The 19,582-nt window shown below is 42.7% G+C and overlaps 1 protein-coding gene across 1 annotated transcript in view; it reads right to left on the reverse strand.

Moving 5' to 3' along the window:
- The window catches only part of scn8ab (sodium channel, voltage gated, type VIII, alpha subunit b), a 38,431-nt gene that overhangs the window by 13,197 nt on the left and 5,652 nt on the right, over window positions 1–19,582 (reverse strand). The window contains exons 3-17 of the mRNA XM_030091690.1: window positions 12,362–12,480; window positions 11,946–12,035; window positions 11,719–11,847; window positions 10,294–10,385; window positions 7,483–7,704; window positions 7,236–7,299; window positions 5,478–5,619; window positions 4,871–5,077; window positions 4,504–4,785; window positions 3,963–4,286; window positions 2,326–2,455; window positions 1,967–2,205; window positions 730–903; window positions 285–641; window positions 9–182 (exon numbers count right to left, since the gene is read on the reverse strand). Of these exons, the coding sequence (XP_029947550.1) occupies window positions 9–182; window positions 285–641; window positions 730–903; window positions 1,967–2,205; window positions 2,326–2,455; window positions 3,963–4,286; window positions 4,504–4,785; window positions 4,871–5,077; window positions 5,478–5,619; window positions 7,236–7,299; window positions 7,483–7,704; window positions 10,294–10,385; window positions 11,719–11,847; window positions 11,946–12,035; window positions 12,362–12,480 (2,745 nt within the window). The remainder of the gene's footprint in view (window positions 1–8; window positions 183–284; window positions 642–729; window positions 904–1,966; window positions 2,206–2,325; window positions 2,456–3,962; window positions 4,287–4,503; window positions 4,786–4,870; window positions 5,078–5,477; window positions 5,620–7,235; window positions 7,300–7,482; window positions 7,705–10,293; window positions 10,386–11,718; window positions 11,848–11,945; window positions 12,036–12,361; window positions 12,481–19,582) is intronic.

The raw sequence follows: 19,582 nt of genomic DNA on the forward strand, positions 1-19,582 counted from the left end.
TGATATACCTTCTTGAGCACTGTGGCTACAAGAGTGTGCATGTTGGTCTTGAACCAGGCAATTCCTTTCTTTATGCGGACCACTGCAATCTGGAGGTTGTTGGGCTCACCATCGTCATCTGTTGCGGCAAGATTGTCTGCACTGAACGAGCTCAGCAGCAAAGCCAGAAACAGGTTCAGCACCTTGGAGAGAAACCCACCACAAGCTTTAACCTTTGATCCTACGTTGGGTAACCAGTGTAAGGCGCTAATATTGAGCAGAACCTACGGTGTGTTGCGTCTTACCACCAGATTTCCGATGACCATGACCATCATGAAGACGATCAGGCACATGCTTTGTCCCGCTACCTCCATGCAGTCCCACATGGTCTCTATCCACTCTCCACACAACACTCTGAACACAATGAGGAAGGAGTGGAAGAAGTCGTTCATGTGCCAGCGTGGCAGCTCGCAGTCTAGAGCGATCTTGCACACACAGTCCTTGTAGCTTTTGCCAAACAGCTGCATGCCCACCACGGCGAAGATGAAGACGATAATGGCCAGCACCAGGGTCAGATTACCCAGGGCTCCCACTGAGTTACCAATGATCTTGATCAGCATGTTGAGGGTGGGCCATGACTTGGCCAGTTTGAACACTCTTAACTACGGGAGAAAAAGAGGGGACAGGCATGCATCAAACGCTTTCAATTCTTGAAGGAGAACCAGCTGAAAATAGTTTCATGTCACTTACCAATCGGAAAGACCTGAGCACGGACAGACCCTCCACATTAGACAGGCCCAACTCAACTAAACTCAGAGTCACAATGAAGCCATCAAAGCAGTTCCAGCCTTCCTGGAAGTAGTAGTAGGGATCCATGGCAATCAGCTTAGCAAACATCTCCCCAGCAAATATACCTGTGAAAACCTGCAGAACCACAGAGAATAGTGCTGGGAATTACTAAACTAGGTCTAAATATATTTTGTTGAAAAAAAAAAGTCCATATAAAGACTAATCAAAAATACACAACTAATGGTAGCGATTACATCTGACGGCCTTCCAAGAATAACTGCATATGAGTGAGAGCAAAAACACAAGTATAAACACCTTCAGTTGTTCAAACCCTTCCTCACTCTCAAAAGCTAAAGGGCAAAATTCTGTAGAAAAGGAAAGAAATCTGCTTGCTTGGACTGCATTTTGTGTGACGTGATGCTATTAAAAAACTGACATGGGAGATGCAGACTGAGGACTCTCACACAGCAATGTCAGAGAGAAAGACGTTCTGTGGATTTGTAGTACTCTGTGCTGTTTCCTGTATGAACCCCCAACAGCCACCCGTGTGTCCCGATCAGTGCTGCAGAGAACACCCAGTGATTCACACTGCACCAGTCATCACACTACGCAGACTCCTCCGAGTTCAATTCCTGTTTCAGTCAGTCAGCACTGCCAGCGCCTACGACCTCACTTCCTGTCTTCATACTGGCACTGAGCCAACATCACTGCTGCCCTCAGACAGCTGTGCTACAGTCATATCTGATAGCAAGGGCAGAGCAGCAGAATGTCTGCTACAACGCTGGTTCGTAAAGATTCTACCAAAAAAAAAAAAAAAACTGACGTAGGAAAAAAAGAGAGAGAGAAAGAGCTGAGTACAGTTGAGGTGAGCTGCAGCGGAAGAAGGGTGTGTGAACTAAGTGAGGGTGATGGGAGTTTGAGGAGCAGGCTTGCTGGCTACATTGAAATGGACCTAAATCTTTAATGAGACCCCATCAGATTCCTGCATACTCTATGCATGTGCTTTCTTAAGTGCACATATCAAATGATGCATTGATGAATTGGTTTGAGGTCATGTAGGAGGAGCAATCTGTGGTGCCTCTGTAGCTCTTGAGATAATGAGGCATGTGGCTTTAAGCTTTTTCTTTTTTCTCTTTGTTAAAATAAAAATGACACAAATCAAAAAAACGGGGACAAACGGAGGTTTGCAGGTTCTCACCAAGTTGCCCACTGACAGGACAGCCTCAAATTCGTCAGTCATAGGGTAGTGCTCCATGGCCATGAAAAGGGTGTTTAAAACAATGCAGATGGTGATTGCAAGGTCAACAAAGGGGTCCATGACGATCAGGTAGACGATGTGCTTGAACTTGAGCCAAAGGGGGCAGCATTCCCAGATGAGGACGACGTTGGAAAACTTGTACCAGCATGGGGGGCATTTCCTCTGAGACTCCTCCAACTCTGCAGGGAGAGACCAGGAAACAAAGGAACACGACTCATTCATGATTCCGACTAACTTTTTTTCTTTTTTTTCAGTTTTAACTCTTTTAACAGGGAAAATGAGAACAGCAGTCTGTTTACCCTCTATCAGTGTGTTGGTGACGACGCTCATTTGACTGTTGGCCCGCTCTTTTCCTTTGAAGGAGGAGTTGAGCTGATCCACTGACACCATGAGAGAGTCGTGCTTCTTCTTCATCTCCACGTCCGTCGTCTGCGCTCACAGAAAGACGCAGCGTCACTCAGACGGACGACTGACTCAAACACACACTGCCGAGAATGCAAAAGCTTCCATGAAGCTTTACACATCCGCAGTAGTCAATGAAACACTTTACTCACATGGCCTATCTGGTTTACTTCAAGAATGTCCCACAACATGTCATTTTAAAAATTTCAAACTCATGATTTAAATTCTCAAATAGTCGCCTTGATTTAGCAGACGAGCATCTAGTCTTATTAAATGTTGAATTGAAAATTGACAACTCCAAGTAACGTCTATGTGAATATGGTGAAAATATTTTAATAATAGTGATAATATTCCAAAAGTATTTTTTTTTATTAGTATATAGAATATATAGTTGTATTTAAAACAATATTTGCTACAATTTCACAGATATATATAAAACAGAAGTAATGATGAAGATAAAATCTAAAAATGATTCAAAGTTATTCTAATGTTTGTGAAAGAGCTCATTTTCATGATAATTACTGCCATTTCTTAGAAAACCTTTTGAGCAGGTGTTTTTTTCCTTCCTCTCTTGCCTTTTTGAATCAATTTTCTCCAGAATTTTTCACTTTAGCAAGAGACCATCAATACAAAAATTATTTGAGAATTTAAATTAAAGCTTCTAACATCTTCAGAGCATGACTACAATCCCTTTGAGACAGTAAAACTGCATGCGATGGCATGCACGTTAACAACGGAGGGGAACTCAAGACACTGTTTGCTGCTCCGTCATGCTACAGTTTCAGAGAGGTAAAAGCGGGTCAGTCGGCTGAGGATAAAAGGAGGGTCCACCATGCCAGCTAGAATGAGGAGAAACGTTGTGAGTGAACAGTTTTCGGGTTGTTGTTGCACCATCCAGCTGTTCAAGAGGCAGAGGAGACAGTAGACAAATAGAAAATAGATGGGATCGCAGGAACTGAACAGGAGAGGCAGAGAGGTACAGTGGGGTCGATACGAGCAGGGATAGAGACAGGAGGGATGACGATGTGTAACGTTTTCAACAATAACTAGAAAGCATATAGACTATTTTTTTAAAGTAAAATGCATTCATGGCCATTATATAAGAGTGACTTTGCTGACATGAGGATGCAGACATATTACTGTTATTATTGCAATAGTCTCAAATATTCACCAGCAAATTATTGATCATGATGCTGGTAAGGTCATATATTTTAGATATGGTCAGCTGGTTAGTATTTTTTCAAATGTGTTAAAAAAAAAAAGGGAAAGACGAAAAGCAGTTGAAAGGGACCATTAGATCAGGCTGGAGATGAGAGATAAAAACAATAAAGCTGAATACAGGAGTTCAGAGAAGGGAAAGAGAGTTATCGAGGTTCAGGAAAAAGAAGGACAAGAGCCAAGGGGGAAGAGGTTGTGAAGGAGAAGCTGCAGATACCAGGGCCGCCACCACCATCACCACCATCATGCCTAAACTGTATTGGTGTCCCACGGACGTCCTTACACTGTCATCAGTGGCTGCCTTATCTATTTTCACCTCAGGCAGAAGCCGTCTGCCGGGCCCAGGGCCGATGAGAGACACCACGCCATTGCAGTCCACTGTGCTGTTCCTCTTCCCTCCAGAGTGGGGCGCCAGCGGGTGAATGCGGGACGAGCCTTGGCTGTAGCCGCTGTAGCTGTTGCGACGGTAAGGGATAAACAGGGAGCCTCGGCGGTCTTCGCTCTCCTCCACTGTACTGTGCTCGTCGTCCGCAAATTCGTTCTCGGAGCCGATGTCCTTGGAGCGGCCTTTGAAGCTGAAGATGCTGCTGCGGCTGTTGTGGCGGGACATGAAGGGTGAGCCCGGGATACTGAGCAGCGACTGGAGAGGGACAGAGAAGCCATCACAGCCAGGGTTAGTCAGGGAGTCGTTCAGATTGAGCTTGAGCAATAAAGAGAGGCGGGACCTACGACACAACGTAAATCAAAGAACAATAAGGATGAACACGAATCAGCAAAGACAGACAAAAAACAGAGTAGGGAAATGCAATAAGCATATTAACAATAACAGACTTTGCAGGTTTTCCAGAAAATATCACCTGATTCATGATAGAAGTCTTCCTCCCCAACCGACTGCCAGGGAAACGAATGGTGCTCTTCTTGCTGCCGTCGTCCGACTCCGATTTCACCACTTTCTCGCTGTCTCCCTTTTCTTTCTCCTGCTCTTTCTGACGCCACTTCTTCTTGCGATTGCGACGCTCTTTGGCGCTCTTGGAGCTCAGCTTGGAGACCTCAGAGGAGCTGCGGGACAGATGGCCGTCCCGCTCGTCCTCCAGCGCGGCCTCCGACACCGTGCCGGCGGACGTCGCCATGGCGGCAGCCTGGAAAGAAAAACAGGGCAAGGAATAACTTCATGATATGAAACAAAAAAAATGATAATGGTGAAAATATGAGTGTGAGACTAACCTGCGTCTCCTCCTGCTGCTTCTTGAGCTGCTCCAGCATGGCCTTGAACTCGGCCTCCTTCTGCTCCGCCTCCTCGATGGTGGCCTGGTTCTGCTCCTCGTACGCCATGGCCACCACAGCCAGGATGAGATTCACCAGGTAGAAGGAGCCCACGAAGATGACCAGCACGAAGAAGATCATGTAGGTCTTTCCTGCAGCTCGCAGAGTCTAAGAAGGAAAACAGTGACACATCAGAACAGGTGTGACACATTTAAAAAAAAAGATTGTGTCTTTTTTAAGAATCCCATCAGATCACGCGTACGTTTTTAGTCTATATTTAACCCAAGGCTTTTTCCGGGAAAACCTCACCCGTTATACTATGTACCTTCTCTCTCTCTGTTTTGTTTTCTCTCACACACACCCACATAAACACACACACAGCAGAGTGGCCCATTTGCCAAATGAAGTGAGGCTGTTATGACTGTGGTAGTGGGGCATGTCTGGATTAGGAGAAAGGAAAAGCCCATGCAGTCATGGGAACTGACAATTTCAGGAAACATTTTAGGAAATCAAAGTGACGAAAAAAAAAAAAAGAGAGCCTGTATAGTTATAAAAAGAATGACTTTACCAGCATGTAGAGATTCTCCCAGAAGTCTTGGGTCATGAGGCGGAACAGTGTGAGGAAAGCCCACCCAAAGCTGTCAAAACTGGTGTAGCCATAGTTGGGGTTCCTTCCAGCTTTCATACACGTGAAGCCTTCTGGACATTGCCTGAAATGAAACCGCAGCAACACAAAAGTGTCACCTCAAGTACGGCTGGTCTTTGTTACCAGATTCTGACACTGTGGCGACCATGAACACAACCTCGGAAAAATATTGTTTTTATTCCATTGTTTCCTTGTGCATCCATGTCTTGGCGTACAGTCTCAGCAGTAGCATATTGATATGATTAACTTGAATATTTCATAACCTTTTCAAAAGGAAGCAATTCTGACTCATCAATTATGAATACATGTTTGACTGCTTCGAGTGTGTGCGTGTGTGTGTGTGTGTGTGTGTGTGTGTGTGTGTGTGTGTGTGTGTGTGTGTGTGTGTGTGTGTGTGTGAATGCACAATTTAATACGTACAGCACCAGCACGATCTGAATTTTAAAAATATGCCGATATTGCAGATTGTTTTTCTGTTTCTTTGTGACCATTGTATTGAATAAATGCTAATTTAGTGTCACATAAGTTTTAAAATAGCCACATAGAGAGAAAGTGAAGTGGTCTGGAAGTCAGGGAAGAAATCACACCACCATTGTACCAACACACTCCAAACAAGCTTCACAAAAAAACACCCTTTTAACAGAACAGGCTGTTAAATCAGACACATAAACTGTACAAAATATTGAATGAATCTATTTAGAAGAACCTAAACAAAGATAAGAAGGTGACTGAAGAGAACCAGTAGCTTTTAAAGAGGATTTCTTCTTCGTCACAGTGCCTCAGACTCTCTGTTGTACAAGTTAAGGTTGTGTCGAATTCCCCCAATTTCACTACCTGGTCTAATTCCTTTGGAATACTCTCTGAACAAACTGCACTCAAACATGACTGCAAGCTCTTCTCTGCCGGACCAGAAGACTCACCCTCACCAAGCGGAAGGACTCTCAGCCCCAGACGTTTGGTCAGTGGATCACAGATGCGATGAGACATATTCATTTAGAAAAGATTACGCTTGTGATCGGCGCAACACCAGAGAATGTGGTGGAAAGTAGGAGTGAGAAGATGCTCTGAACGACAGCAACTTTAACATCTCAGAGGAGTGTTGCAGGTCAAACTGTGCATCGAGGACACATAAGTAGTTGATCAGTGAAGCGCAGGAAAGGTCTGAAAAGCTGCACTGATGTGCAGCGTGTTATCACCGTCAGGGAAGTGCAGAGGAAGAAAGTTAGTGAGAGCTACAGCTAAGATGGCTGTGGATAGAGAGATCATTTAGTCTCCTTGAATCTTTTTGTCTTGATAGGACAGGTCCCCTGTCTTCGGCTCCTCCGTAGTTCTCCTGAACCTCGGTTTACCTTGGACTGGTTTCTGCACTCTGACTGCAGATTTGCTGTGGACTTAATCTCTAATAAAGGTCTGGATCAATACCACTTTTTATACTCACGTACAGCTGAGCTTTTACTGAAGTTTAACATTTGTTTACTGTTTCAATATCTGCAATCGATACTATTTGGCCACTCACCAGAATTGTCTCAGTCACCTTGTGAAAGCATCCGATGCTCAAATACCCCCAAACACTAACACAGGTCCAGATGTTAAGAACAACACGAGACCCTAAAAAAACCTGCTGAAAGCACGGTACAGATATATTATGGCGTGGATTTAGCGAACGGAGTGCTGACTTACCCTGAGTCACCACTATTTCCACACAGCAGAGCATCAAGCTGATTAGGGAGGAAGTAGAAGTTGGCTACAGAAAAACAAACAAACAAAACAGTTACCTCCATCAGACAAGTCACAAAAAAAATCACTTCACGTGAATAAGGCAGTGTGTTTTTAGGACTCTGAGTCAGCAAACTGTTGAAATATAATATTTTTGAGAAGCTGCATACTGTTAACAGCGCAGACACGTCCTGTGATGTTCATCACTCACAGTCATTCATGATGTACTCGTCCCAGTCGAAGCCCCTGCTGCCATTTGCCAGGTAGTGTTCGCTCATGTTGATTGGCCAGATCACGCACTTTTGCCGGAGGTTGCCCATGAAGAGCTGCAGTCCAATCAGAGCGAAGACGCTGAGACAGAAGACGGTCAGGATCATCACGTCCGACAGCTTCTTCACGGACTGGATCAGAGCACCCACGATGGTCTTCAGGCCTGTTCCACACACACGCACGCACGCACGCACGCACGCACGCACGCACGCACGCACGCACGCACACACACACACACACACACACACACACACACACACACACACACACACACACACACACGATCAAATCAGACCCATCATCAACTTTGTGGCATCACAATTTTATCTTAAGAATGGATTATCTTTTTTGTTTTTGTTTTTTTTTTTTTAGTAATTGGAAGTAGTAAAAGTGGAGAACAGAATGTGCAGATTTGTTATTTTTGTTAGTAATTTTTACCTTCTTCAATGTCTTCAGTTTAACATTTTGATTCTCAATTGTGCAAAGTGACAAAAAAAAAAAACTCATTAAAAAAAAAAAAGGATTTTATCACCATAATTGTGAAAAGGGGCCTGAAGTGGAGCAGTGGTTTGGCTGCTGCCTCACAGTGACAAGGTCGGGGATTCACACACTGGATGGGCCTTTTTGTGTTGAGTTTGCATGTTTTCCCTGTGTGTGTGTTTGTGTGTGTGTGTGTGTGTGTGTGTGTGTGTGTGTGTGTGTGTGTGTGTGTGTGTGTGTGTTTCCTGCGGTATTACTCGAGCTAATCCGCACCAGGATCACAGCAGAGCCTACTGCATATTAAAAAAAAAAAAAAAAAAACTTGAAAAATAAAGATTTCCTGTTTTAAAGTGTGAAAAATTTTGATCACTGAAAATGGAATTCCCTGATATCCACACATAAATAATGCAAGCACAGCACCTTACCGGTACAGGTAGACCCACAGTGTGTGTTATTGTGGGAACTTAATATTTCAAGTCACCGCAGCAGAATATGTTGTTCTGCTTCTGTTCTCTTTTAAAATGCCAGTTATTTGGGTGTAACTAATCCTTTACTTTTCTTGGTCTTTTCAGATTACATTAGTGTCAGGAATACTGAAATAACACGTTTCTATTGTGTTTCAATGAATCTTAATAAGAATTTCCATTAGAAACTAAATCTAGCCTTGAAAATAAAGTGGAAAAACTGGAAAAAGACAAGTCTGCGTACCAGCTCATGTTAATGTTTGTGACACAGAGAACCAGAAAACACTGACGACAGATTCAGAGCAGCAACATATTCCACACACGTGACCAAAGTTTGGAGAAATATTAAAGTTTTTTGTTGAAAAAAAAAAAAAACAGCTTGTGAAAATGTGCTTCATGTCAGAATAAGTACAGTAGCTGTAAGGGATGCTTCCATTTGAAAGACATTTAGCTCTCATAATTTCACAACACCTCCACCATGAAGAGATGAAATGGAATAAAAGCCGAGTCATCGGAAGCATTTTCCTCTGAGGAGGAGCAAGTGACACGGCGGCTGAATTCAGGAGAATGGGAGATAATCCGAATTTCGCTTCTTGTGTTTGTCAATGGGAACATCCCTTAACAGCCGTTTTCCAATAATCAAACGAGAGCAGCAGAACCTCGAACGTCACACACGGCCGGGCTGAGTCGAGCGCAGGAAGTGACGGGGAGAAAGAGAGCGCAGCCGGGAGGAGGATAGGGTCGATGAGAGGTGGCATGCAGGTCATTTAAACGCCAAGGCTGAAGGCTGAATCGTCTGTGTCAGCATCGCACGTCTAAAGCGCGATGATGACCTTGCATTAACTGAAGAACTGTTTCCATCCCAGGCACCCCTTTGTCCCACTTTCAGCGTTCGGTGACGCCTCGGGCTGCTTTAATATGTTGAAGAGTGAGCGGACTACTCACTGCACTGTCTACTCTTTGTGTGAAGGTTTTTTTTTTTCTAAATGTCTGAATTCTCTAAATGTGGCATTGTGTTTAGTAAGAATTTTGACTGAGCTATACATGTGCGGAAGGATTTTACTTTTATCTTTACGACTGTGGTTTGATAAAATAGCTTTGTTAAATTATGTCTATCAAATTCTTAAAATTGTTTCCTCATTTCACCTTCAGGATGGACAAAGTTCTTCAAAAAAAAAAAAAAAAAACTCAAGACAAATCTTATATCTGAACTGAATGAATCTTAGAACTGAACTGAAAAACAAAACATAATCAAAGGAAGAGCTTCATAAAGCCAAACTTGTAGAAAGCGTGTATAAAAGCTCCATGCAGCATTGGTGTCGTCAAATTAGGCTTGGCAGTCTGAGGACATGAATCAACATTTAGGTAAAAGTATGTAAAGATTTTACCCATACAGTGATTTTTGTATTGATTTATTGATTTATTTATTTATTCACCTATTAACTTTGTGAAAGCAGTATTACCTCTTCCTCTGTGTTAGCACTGAGTTTTGGACATTTACAGATGCATCTAGAAACACTTGAACACAATGAAAAAGAGTGTTTTTTCCTATTGTTAAGAAATACTAAATGTTAAATGAGTACAAACTGTTTAATCAGGACCACCAGTAGACTGCTAAGCCTATCAAAAATGTATTGCTACCATTTTTGATTGTCATGAAGCGAAATTAGAACAAAAACAAATAGAAATCTGAACCAATCCTTTTCATTAGAAGAAAAAAACAAACAAACGAAAATAAATAAACACATATATGAAGGCGGCTAACAGATCACCTAATCTCAGCCTTAGTGTTTAAATGGGAGTCTCACCTGGAATGACAGAAATTGTTTTCAATGCTCGGAGAACCCTGAACGTTCTCAGCGCCGAGACATTCCCAAGGTCCACAAACTCTGTTATGTATCTGTAACAAGGTAGGGTGACACACAGAACAGAACTCCATGATGCACAACACGCACACGCACACAGAGGAAACAACACACACGCACGAACGTCTGCGCAAGAGCAAGACACCAGCACCACCATCGAAGACCAAGAGGGGGGGAACACCATGGCGAGAGAGAGAGAGAGGAGACCTGTCCGACCAGCGGGGAGAGAAGGAAGGAGGAGCAAGAGGAGAGGAACAAAACCACACCTAACATCAACCCAGTGACTCGCCCCCCCCCCCCGCCGGCACACACACCTCGACCGTCTTACCTGGGATAACTGAAATAGTTTTCAAAGCCCTCAGAACCCTGAACGTACGCAGGGCTGACACATTGCCTAGGTTTACAAACTCTGTTATATACCTGCAAGGTGGATCAGATACAGTTACTCAGCAGCCGCCTCGGAAAGAGGAAGGAATGATAGATTATTGCATTATTGATATTTAAAAAAAAAAAAACAATATTAACATGATGTGATGTGGACTGGAAGAACTGGAGGAAATCTGTTTGTAGAATTCAGCAAATCTCCTATGCTGATGAGATTCTTAAATCTGGACTAAACCACCTCATGGTGGTCAGGGCCACAGCTGTCCGGTTGTGTGTGAGGAAGGTTTCTGGGTGTGGAGGGTATCTATCTACTCTGCAGCGTTCACAGACAAGCGCATGACACAGGATATGGCACGTGATATTTTTAAAAGCTACATAATGGGTCTCTGACACTGCTGGGGAAAGCTTAGACAGTGTATCCGAGGCTGGAAGGACTAAGAATAAGAATAAGGACGAAGAAAATCACACCCCTGATGGTGTCGTTTTAGTCAGTGCTATTCAGCTCGGGCTACAAGCAAACCGAATTTGATCTAAACTGAGCAGAATTAGTCAAATGAAAGCATAGAAAAATGTTTTGAGTACATGATGAGAAAACCCCAAAGCTTTGTCAAGACATACAGTGTATATGCAATTTTAACTTCATGCTCTTCTTAATGTAGAATACCAGTTCTAAAGATAGTGAAATATTCAAAAAACATGTTTTACATTCGACATCAACATTGTTCTCTTCAATTTCATTAAAAAATCCAACAAATGTCTTGAATGAGCACAATTCAGCCTGATGTCTCACTGACCGCAGTGTTTCTCATCCAATGATTATTGTGCTTTTTATACACAATTTAAGTTCACTGATAAGGTGAAAACCCTTTTGGTTTTGCACTTTAATTGAAATTGGGTTTTCTTTTACATTTTGTAATTCATGTATTTGTTTATGTTTTTGTTTTTTCTGCCTTTCCATAAGCACCGGCACATGTGTGTACTTACGCCATTGAGATGACCATGAAGTCCAGCCAGTTCCATGCGTCTCTGAGGAAAGTGAAGTCGTCGATAGCAAAACCTCGGGCAACAATTTTTGTGAGCGACTCAAATGTGTAGATACCCGTGAAGGTATACCTTGAGGAAAAGAGGAGGAAGAATCATATGAAGAGGAGCAGCTCAGGCATGGAGAATATAAATACAAGGTGGGAGAGGAAGTGCAGACGCATACTTACTCTACTTGTTTGGACCACTCCGGAGGGTCACTAAATGTCATGAATATACAGTTGGTCAAAATGGTACACATGATGATCATGCTGAATAACGTGAGAACTCAAAGGTTAAGGAAAGATCCAACATGGCTGACCCACACCACCACACACATAAACTGAAAATTCAATATGGAGGAAAAACTTTAAGTCAATTACAATTTATTTTTGTGGTTTTCAAAGCGCGGAGAAGCAGGAAGAATTGAGAGGTTTTTTTTTTTTCTTGCCTGGATCCCTAAAATAATATGTTATTATATGAAAAACCATCAAGCTCGTGTTGGGGAGAGTCATCCACGCTGTGAAAACCACTGATATATAATAACATACTGCATCTGCTTTTCTGTCACAGTAAAACACTGAAAACGAATCACTTGAAAGGATATGAATGTATCAAAATCTTAATAGCTATTCGCCTAAGTAGATTAAAAGGACTTAAGATGTACAAGGAGGGTGTGGCACTGAAGCGGAAGATTGTTTTCCCTTTGTTTAGGACTATAAATGTCTGTGGAGAGAGACAGAGATAGCAAGATGGTTAGACAAACTATTCACTGCGAGGCACATATCACTCAGTGTATCACTCCAAAAACATTGACGCAACGTTGTTATTGTCTTCTTTTTTTTTTTTTTTTTAAAGAAAAAAGGAAGTGCTGACTGAGTTCACCTCTGAATTATGGCTAAACTACTGCATTGGTTTTCCCTGGAGCCACAGCACAGATCCTGATAAGACTGTTCACTGTGTTATTATCACTTCACCCTTTTAGAACATTTCACACTGCGAACAGGGAGCTTCGCAGGGTTTTGTCTCGGGATCTGAAAAAAGGGGGGAACGTATAAAACGTGTGAAGGAGGGTGCAGAAGAGCGACAGACGACACGCTGCCGTCACCCAGGAAGTGGGTTGAGGGTGCGCCTCTGTCCCCGGCTCCTCCTGGCAGAAAGCGTGAAGCCGCCTCCCGGAGCGGCAGACGGGCGCATGGGAAGCTCGGCCCCTCTCTGTGGCTAAATGACTCTCTTCTTTCCCAAGTTTAAAGCTCTTACTGGAAGGGAACCGCAAATGCTGTCATCGATCAGAGGCATTTCTGCTGACTCTCGGCTCTCAACAACCACTCCCCACCCATAAACAGCGCCGGGCCAAGTGGGGCTGGGCCACAGGGTGAGGCAGCAGCAGCAGCAGCAGCAGCAGCAGCAGCAGTGTGTTTGTTGTTTGTGCGTACCTGTGTGTGGTCGCTCCATGTTAGTGTCCGGATGCTCTGACGAATAAAATGCATCTCAATAAACAACGCAATGCAGTGTTCAAGCTTGTAACTGTGTAAACATCACTGATGTGCAAAAACCCTGTAAAGTGACTTTTTCAATCACGTCTGCTCATATTTATGGATTAATCTATTTTGTAGTTTTAGTTCTTAACTTGACTTCAAAGATTTAATGTGTCTTCGGGTTGTGTCTGTGCTTTTCTCTTATTGGAGCCCTGCTCATAGATTAGTTTCTGTTTCGATATCTTACAATACGACAAGACATGAAGTACTGAATCCTGAAAAGTCTGAATATTAATGAGAAAAATATTCAAGTGAAACTTTCATATATTTTGGATTTTTTTATGGATAAAAGTGTCAAATAATCCTAGTTTACTAGCTTAATATTTTTTTTACCTAGAGCACTAGAAATTTAAGAAAATGCTTGATTTTCAGTTTAGATGTTATTACTGTAAAACAAATGCCAAAATCTTTTTTTTTTTTTTTTTTTTGGATGAACCTGTATTGGTTGGGCCTTATCTGATGTCTGTGGGCAATGATGTGAACGTGCACATTGGCACATTGCAAAGGGTTGTTTTTTTGTCTTTACCACATATTGTGCATTTATTAAACCATTTTCTGTCGTCAATGTTCACAGAAGGCTTGATGAAATATGCACTAAACCATCACTGTTGACAGAAACATCACCTCTGACTCCAAAAAAACCCCCATGGCATTACATTTGAGACATGGAATCACAGTCACAATGTCCTCAGTGAACTTCCAATGGCTGCAATTTATTCTACAATAAAAATGACACATTTGGTCTTTAGTATGCGTGTCCCACCAGCAACACCAGCAGCTACGTGAACACACACACACACACACACACACACACACACACACACAGGTAAGACCCAAAATGTCCAGAGACGAATGGTGCCCTGAAATCTAAAAAATAACATTAACAAATGTATTCTCTGCATCAGAAGACTCTCCCCTCTCCCTTCAAGCCCCCCCCCCACCGTCATTATTTCTCTTTTGTGCATATAAAGCATCTATGCCAACTAAAATATCCTCTCCTAATTTTCCCTGTCACATGACAAACAAACCAACAAAAAAAATGTTATATGAGCACAAAAAAGAAAAGAAAAAAAAAAAAAAAACAGGGAGTCATGGGATCTACCGTCATGCCGTCTGGGTAAATCTGCCTCAAAGGTCAAACGAAGTGTTGTGCTGAGCAGGCGAAAAGGGCACCGAGATGGAGGGAAAGGTTGTAAAGTGAGTAATATCTCATTAGCAGTTTACTTATGCCCCGCATGCATAGCTGTGCTTCAGAGGCCAATCGATGTAAAGTATGTTGCCACAGAAAAGCCCTATAGATTTGACTGTGATTCTGAGAACTTCCCTCAGAAACACTGCTTCATTTTTTTGAACACCAGACACAAAATAATCAGATTTCCATGAACACCCGCAAAGTTGTAAGAAAAGACTTTTGGCAACTCAACAAACCGTGTTGACTCGGAGACAGAAAATGTGCTGCTGATGCATCCTTGGCAACTTGGCATAATTGCAACAAGGGATCCAAATGTCAGGCAATTCCCTTAATTGATCATCTGCCACATTAATCAATAATCAATGAATCACCAAAACTGGAAATGCTAAATGAAGGATTTTTCTCAATGGAAGCTTCATTCTCAAGGGCTGATTTCACAACAGAATTTATATCAAACTGCAAAACCCTGTGCAAATGTCTTGTATCAAAGCAATAAAAATGTAACAGAGCCCGATATATATGAGCTAATTACTGACTTCACTGTGTTTTACTGTCTCACATAACATGGATGAGTTACAGAGAGCACAGAGCAAAGGTCTTATTTTGAGATTTTGAAGACCAAACTACACTCGGTGGGGAACTGTCCGTCTGTTCATCTATGAAAACAACCACTCCTGACATGTGAAATTAGCTCACGAGCCAAAAAGAATGAAGACCAGTGCCACATGTTCAAACCACTGCGATGCAGTACAGCAGCTGTGATATAAAATCTGCCTTTATCAAGGTAATAATATCAGTTTTATTGGAGATTTCCTTTGAGGTTTTACCTCAATTGCATTTTTGGACTGTGGCTCGTTTAGCGGTGGACTGCACCGTTTTTAACACTGTGCCTCTCTCATGTATGTTAATGGGCCTGACCACAATATCAGGAACACTTCTCAATTCACAGACTCTGAACTGCATCCATCATTTGGCTCATTACAAAGCCCTCCAGTGGGAGCACAGTCTCAAACATATAACACACTGGGTTGATGGGATGACTGGTAAACATAGAAACACGTGTCCCCTAAATTAGCTTCCATGAAACAAGGTGCCAAGTTTAAAAAAAAAAAAAAAAAATCTCTGTATGAGTCACCAAATTAAAGTGCAGTCCTTCAAGGCAGACTACACACACATATTGTCCTAACATCTTAATTACATTGCTAAATGCATATCTATACAGTCAGCAGAGTGGCCTTCATATCGCAGCAAATGCTGCAGAAATGTTCCTGAATGTCCACAAGGCGTCGGAAAAAAAAAAGGGCCATATGCAAGAATCTGGAGTCAGAATGCAGCTGCAAGGACTGCGTGTGTGTGTGTGTGTGTGTGTGTGTGTGTGTGTGTGTGTGTGAGTGTGAAAAGAGGGCGAATAGAGAAGCAGGTTTATAAAGAGGGGCTTGCAGGGGTACAGGAGAAAGAGAGAGAGAGAGAGAGAGAGAGAGAGAGAGAGAGAGAGAGAGAGAGAGAGAGAGAGAGAGAGAGGGAGAGAGAGAGAGAGAGAGAGAGGTCCAGACAGAGACAAAAATGAGGCGATGGAGAGCAAGTGATGCAGAACAGAAAGCCAAAGAGCTGCAGAGAGGAAAGAGCCAAACCTGGGATGGACGGGTAGACAGAGGAGGGAGGAGGAGTGGGAGCGGGTAGGTATGCAGCAGTGGGAGAAACGGAGAGAGAGATGTGTAGAGGAGGACAGCAGAAGAAAGAGGGCCAAGATGGAAGCAGGGAAATATGGTAAATCACAGGAATGGGGGGTTGTATTTTTCTTAACCACTCCATCAGACAAAGACCAGCTAACTGCTTCACAACAAAAACTGTATATTTATATTTTATCATCACATTGTAGTTAAAGTGCTGGTGAAAAGTGACTCGATGACCTGATTTACACAATTTCACTGTTTGTCACTTTCACACACACCAAAGGCGACGGTTGCCATTCCAGGCGCTCATCTTCCATCGTATCAACTTGGTTTTTTGTTTTTTTCCAAGGACACTTTGACAAACCACCAACTATGAGGCTGAAAGATAAGTTATTCTAACAACTGAGCCACATTCGCCCACATCGTTTATGTAAGAAACAAGAATCAATAAAGAAGACTAAATGTAGTTTTCACATTCTCCTTCTTCAATTGCATCACTGTGTATCAAACACCCTACATTTCTCCAAGCTGTCAGGTAAACAGCAGTTTGTTCAGTGGCAGTAGCGTAACGTAGCAAACATACATGTCCCAGCATGGACTACAGGCAGTTATATAATCAGTGCTTGGCACTGAAAGTGTCCAAGTTATAAAAAAACATCTTCAGTATTGTTTGCCAACAAATGCAGACATTTTGTACAAGGCATCGCAAACCTCTCAAACACCTTCACCATCATATTTCAATATCAGCAACTTAATTACTGTTTTAGTTTAGTAGACTCACAGGCAATAAAGTCAAAATTAAATGCATATAAACCTGTGTACCTACTATTGATGTCACATTAAAAGATGTTTAACTCAACTTATGTTACAAAAAGCGTGACCTTCAACTCTTCAAATTAATTTCATTCCTAAAATCAAACTAGATAGACGTGATGGCACACTCCACCCTCACACACCCTGAAACTGTATTTTCATTACTTTGACCTCGCTAAAGACATCGCAATAACTCTAAATTCAGATATAATTACTGCATGTCGAACCCTAAACTTGTTCCTACAATGATGAGTCTGTACACACACACACACACACACACACACACACACACACACCCCATCCCTTCCTTTCAGTACCAGAGGATGCTGTGTCATCAGAGACTGAGGACTCAGACGGAGCACTAAAGCCTGGCCCTCGTTCTAATTTACTACACCCTGAAAGGAAGGACGTCAAAGAGGAGGCAGCGGAGGAGAGAGGAGCGCAGTGAACAGAGGCGGAGGGGCAGAGACCAGTGTTTGGTGTGTGCAGAGCGGCACGCTGCGTTTCGGAAGCCTTTGCTGTTTTAGCTGTGACCTCCACTTGTGTGTTGAAACAACTGGTGTGTGACACACTGCTGTTCGGATACACTCACAGGGACGCCACGTTCAGGGAGCTGAGGGTTTTGCTTGTAAATCCTTCCTCTCCATTTTGCCCGTTTGAGTGGAATCATAACTTTAATTAGAGCATAAAGCATTGTATTTGAATGTGATTTATCAAACCTGTACTCATCAGGCCTGAAAACACGAGTGTGCCCTCTGTGCTTCCAGTCCTGCTGTTCCTGTATGACTACAGCAGCTTTAACATTGCCTAATCACATCAGACATCTGAAAAGCCCAGGCAGTCCTCTCCCCATCACAGGGGAAAACAAGAACTGCAACGCTGCATTTCTCTTCCTCACCACTGCCCCTCTTCCTCTCTTTTATGCATGAGTGCTGTGATCAGGTTTCCTGGAGCTGACGGTAACACACACACACACACACACAGACACGGACTGAAACACACTCATCGACATACAGTGTAATGGTGAGCGATTGGATGACTGTCGGTCGAGTAGAGGAGACGAGCAGCCTGGGAAGGTGAGGGCGCAGACAGAGGAGGGGGAACCGGCGCTAACTGTGAATGTCTTCAGAAGCACTTCCTCAGGTGTGCTAGAAGGACAAATGCATTAATGGATTTGGGAGAAGCGCCCACACCGACGACAGAAAGAAGCGTGCAACAGCTGACGCACCACACCGGAAACGGCGATGGAGTCAGATCTGAGCCGAATGAAATGCAACAATAATCTGTACCGGTGGATTGTAAAACACACACGGAGCAGGTGGAGGACAGACAGTGAAGATGATACGTCTCTCACAGGACAACAGCCTTACACTCCTCTACTTTTTCTCGTGATAACCTCAAAACGCCTTTTGTTGAAGCCAGGAACCACAGTCACGGTTGTAGCAATGGAGTTAAAAATGAAGGAAAACGTCTGCGTGATGCCAGTGAAGCGACTCTCAACACCTCTCCAGTCCAACAGAAGTGTGTTTCCTCAACATCTCCACTTATTTCAGCCGAAATTATGACCATCCAACACGCTTATTGAACATTTTGAAAACATTTTCAAAGTTAGTCTGTTTGAATTTATCAGAAATCAGCGACAGCTGGATTCTTTGAGCAAACAATGGACAGAAGATGTCAAATATTATCTAACTCATACTCCAACATGGACTGTTGAGTTAAAAAAAAAGTGCCAGTCAGTATTCATCTAATTTCTACGTTCAGGTGTATGAAGTTGTTTATGTCGTTTTTGAGTTTTGTCCTAAAGTCAGTCAGTCATTTGTGATCTATAAGAGATAATATTTTAAAAAGGTAAATATTTGAATCCAATATCCTGAATACAGTAAATTTTCCTTTATTCGGGAGAGGGAGGGCAGCAGGCTTTGGGCCATAAGTAAAGTTGGAAAGGATGATAAGAAGACAATGGAAGCTTTCCTGTGGCCACCGCTGAACCAGGGCTGTGGATCAATAGATCACAAAAGGCACATGCACTTGATCGTTCCATCCGCCCTGCCAGAGAGTGCTGCTTGCTGAGATTGCCGGTCTTGCTTACTGGACTTCTTGCTTGTGCAGAGGCCACAGATTCTGTTACACATTATCACAGTGACCACAGCGGAGACTGGCTACTCCACACCTTTACACAGCTGAGTGGACTACACACACACACTCCTGCCCTTTACTCTTCACTTCCTGTCCTCTCCTGCCACCTTATGCCCCCATTCACCTCCTCTCTTTTTTTTATTTTTTATTTTTATTTATTACAGGGCTGCAATTTTCTTTTTTTTTTTTTACAATAAAAGTCTTGATATTTTAGATTTCTGGAATGGATTCTTCAACTGTGAGACAAATTTGGTTTATTGGTAATGCTTAATGAAGATGTATTTAATCTATGGCCTTTATGATGAATATACAGTGTGGCTGTTCCTTTTACAAACATGCAAGTGCTTATTTCTCCTAAAGTACAAAATATCACTTCACCAATATTCAGAGAGTGAGTTATCATGCTGTACTGTGATGCAGTGTTTCTGTGATGTAGCTATTAGTGCCCCTAGTGGTACCTTGGAGGACTGCAG

This window comes from Salarias fasciatus, chromosome 5 (assembly GCF_902148845.1).
Source record: "Salarias fasciatus chromosome 5, fSalaFa1.1, whole genome shotgun sequence".
In the NCBI taxonomy this organism is placed as follows: domain Eukaryota; kingdom Metazoa; phylum Chordata; class Actinopteri; order Blenniiformes; family Blenniidae; genus Salarias; species Salarias fasciatus.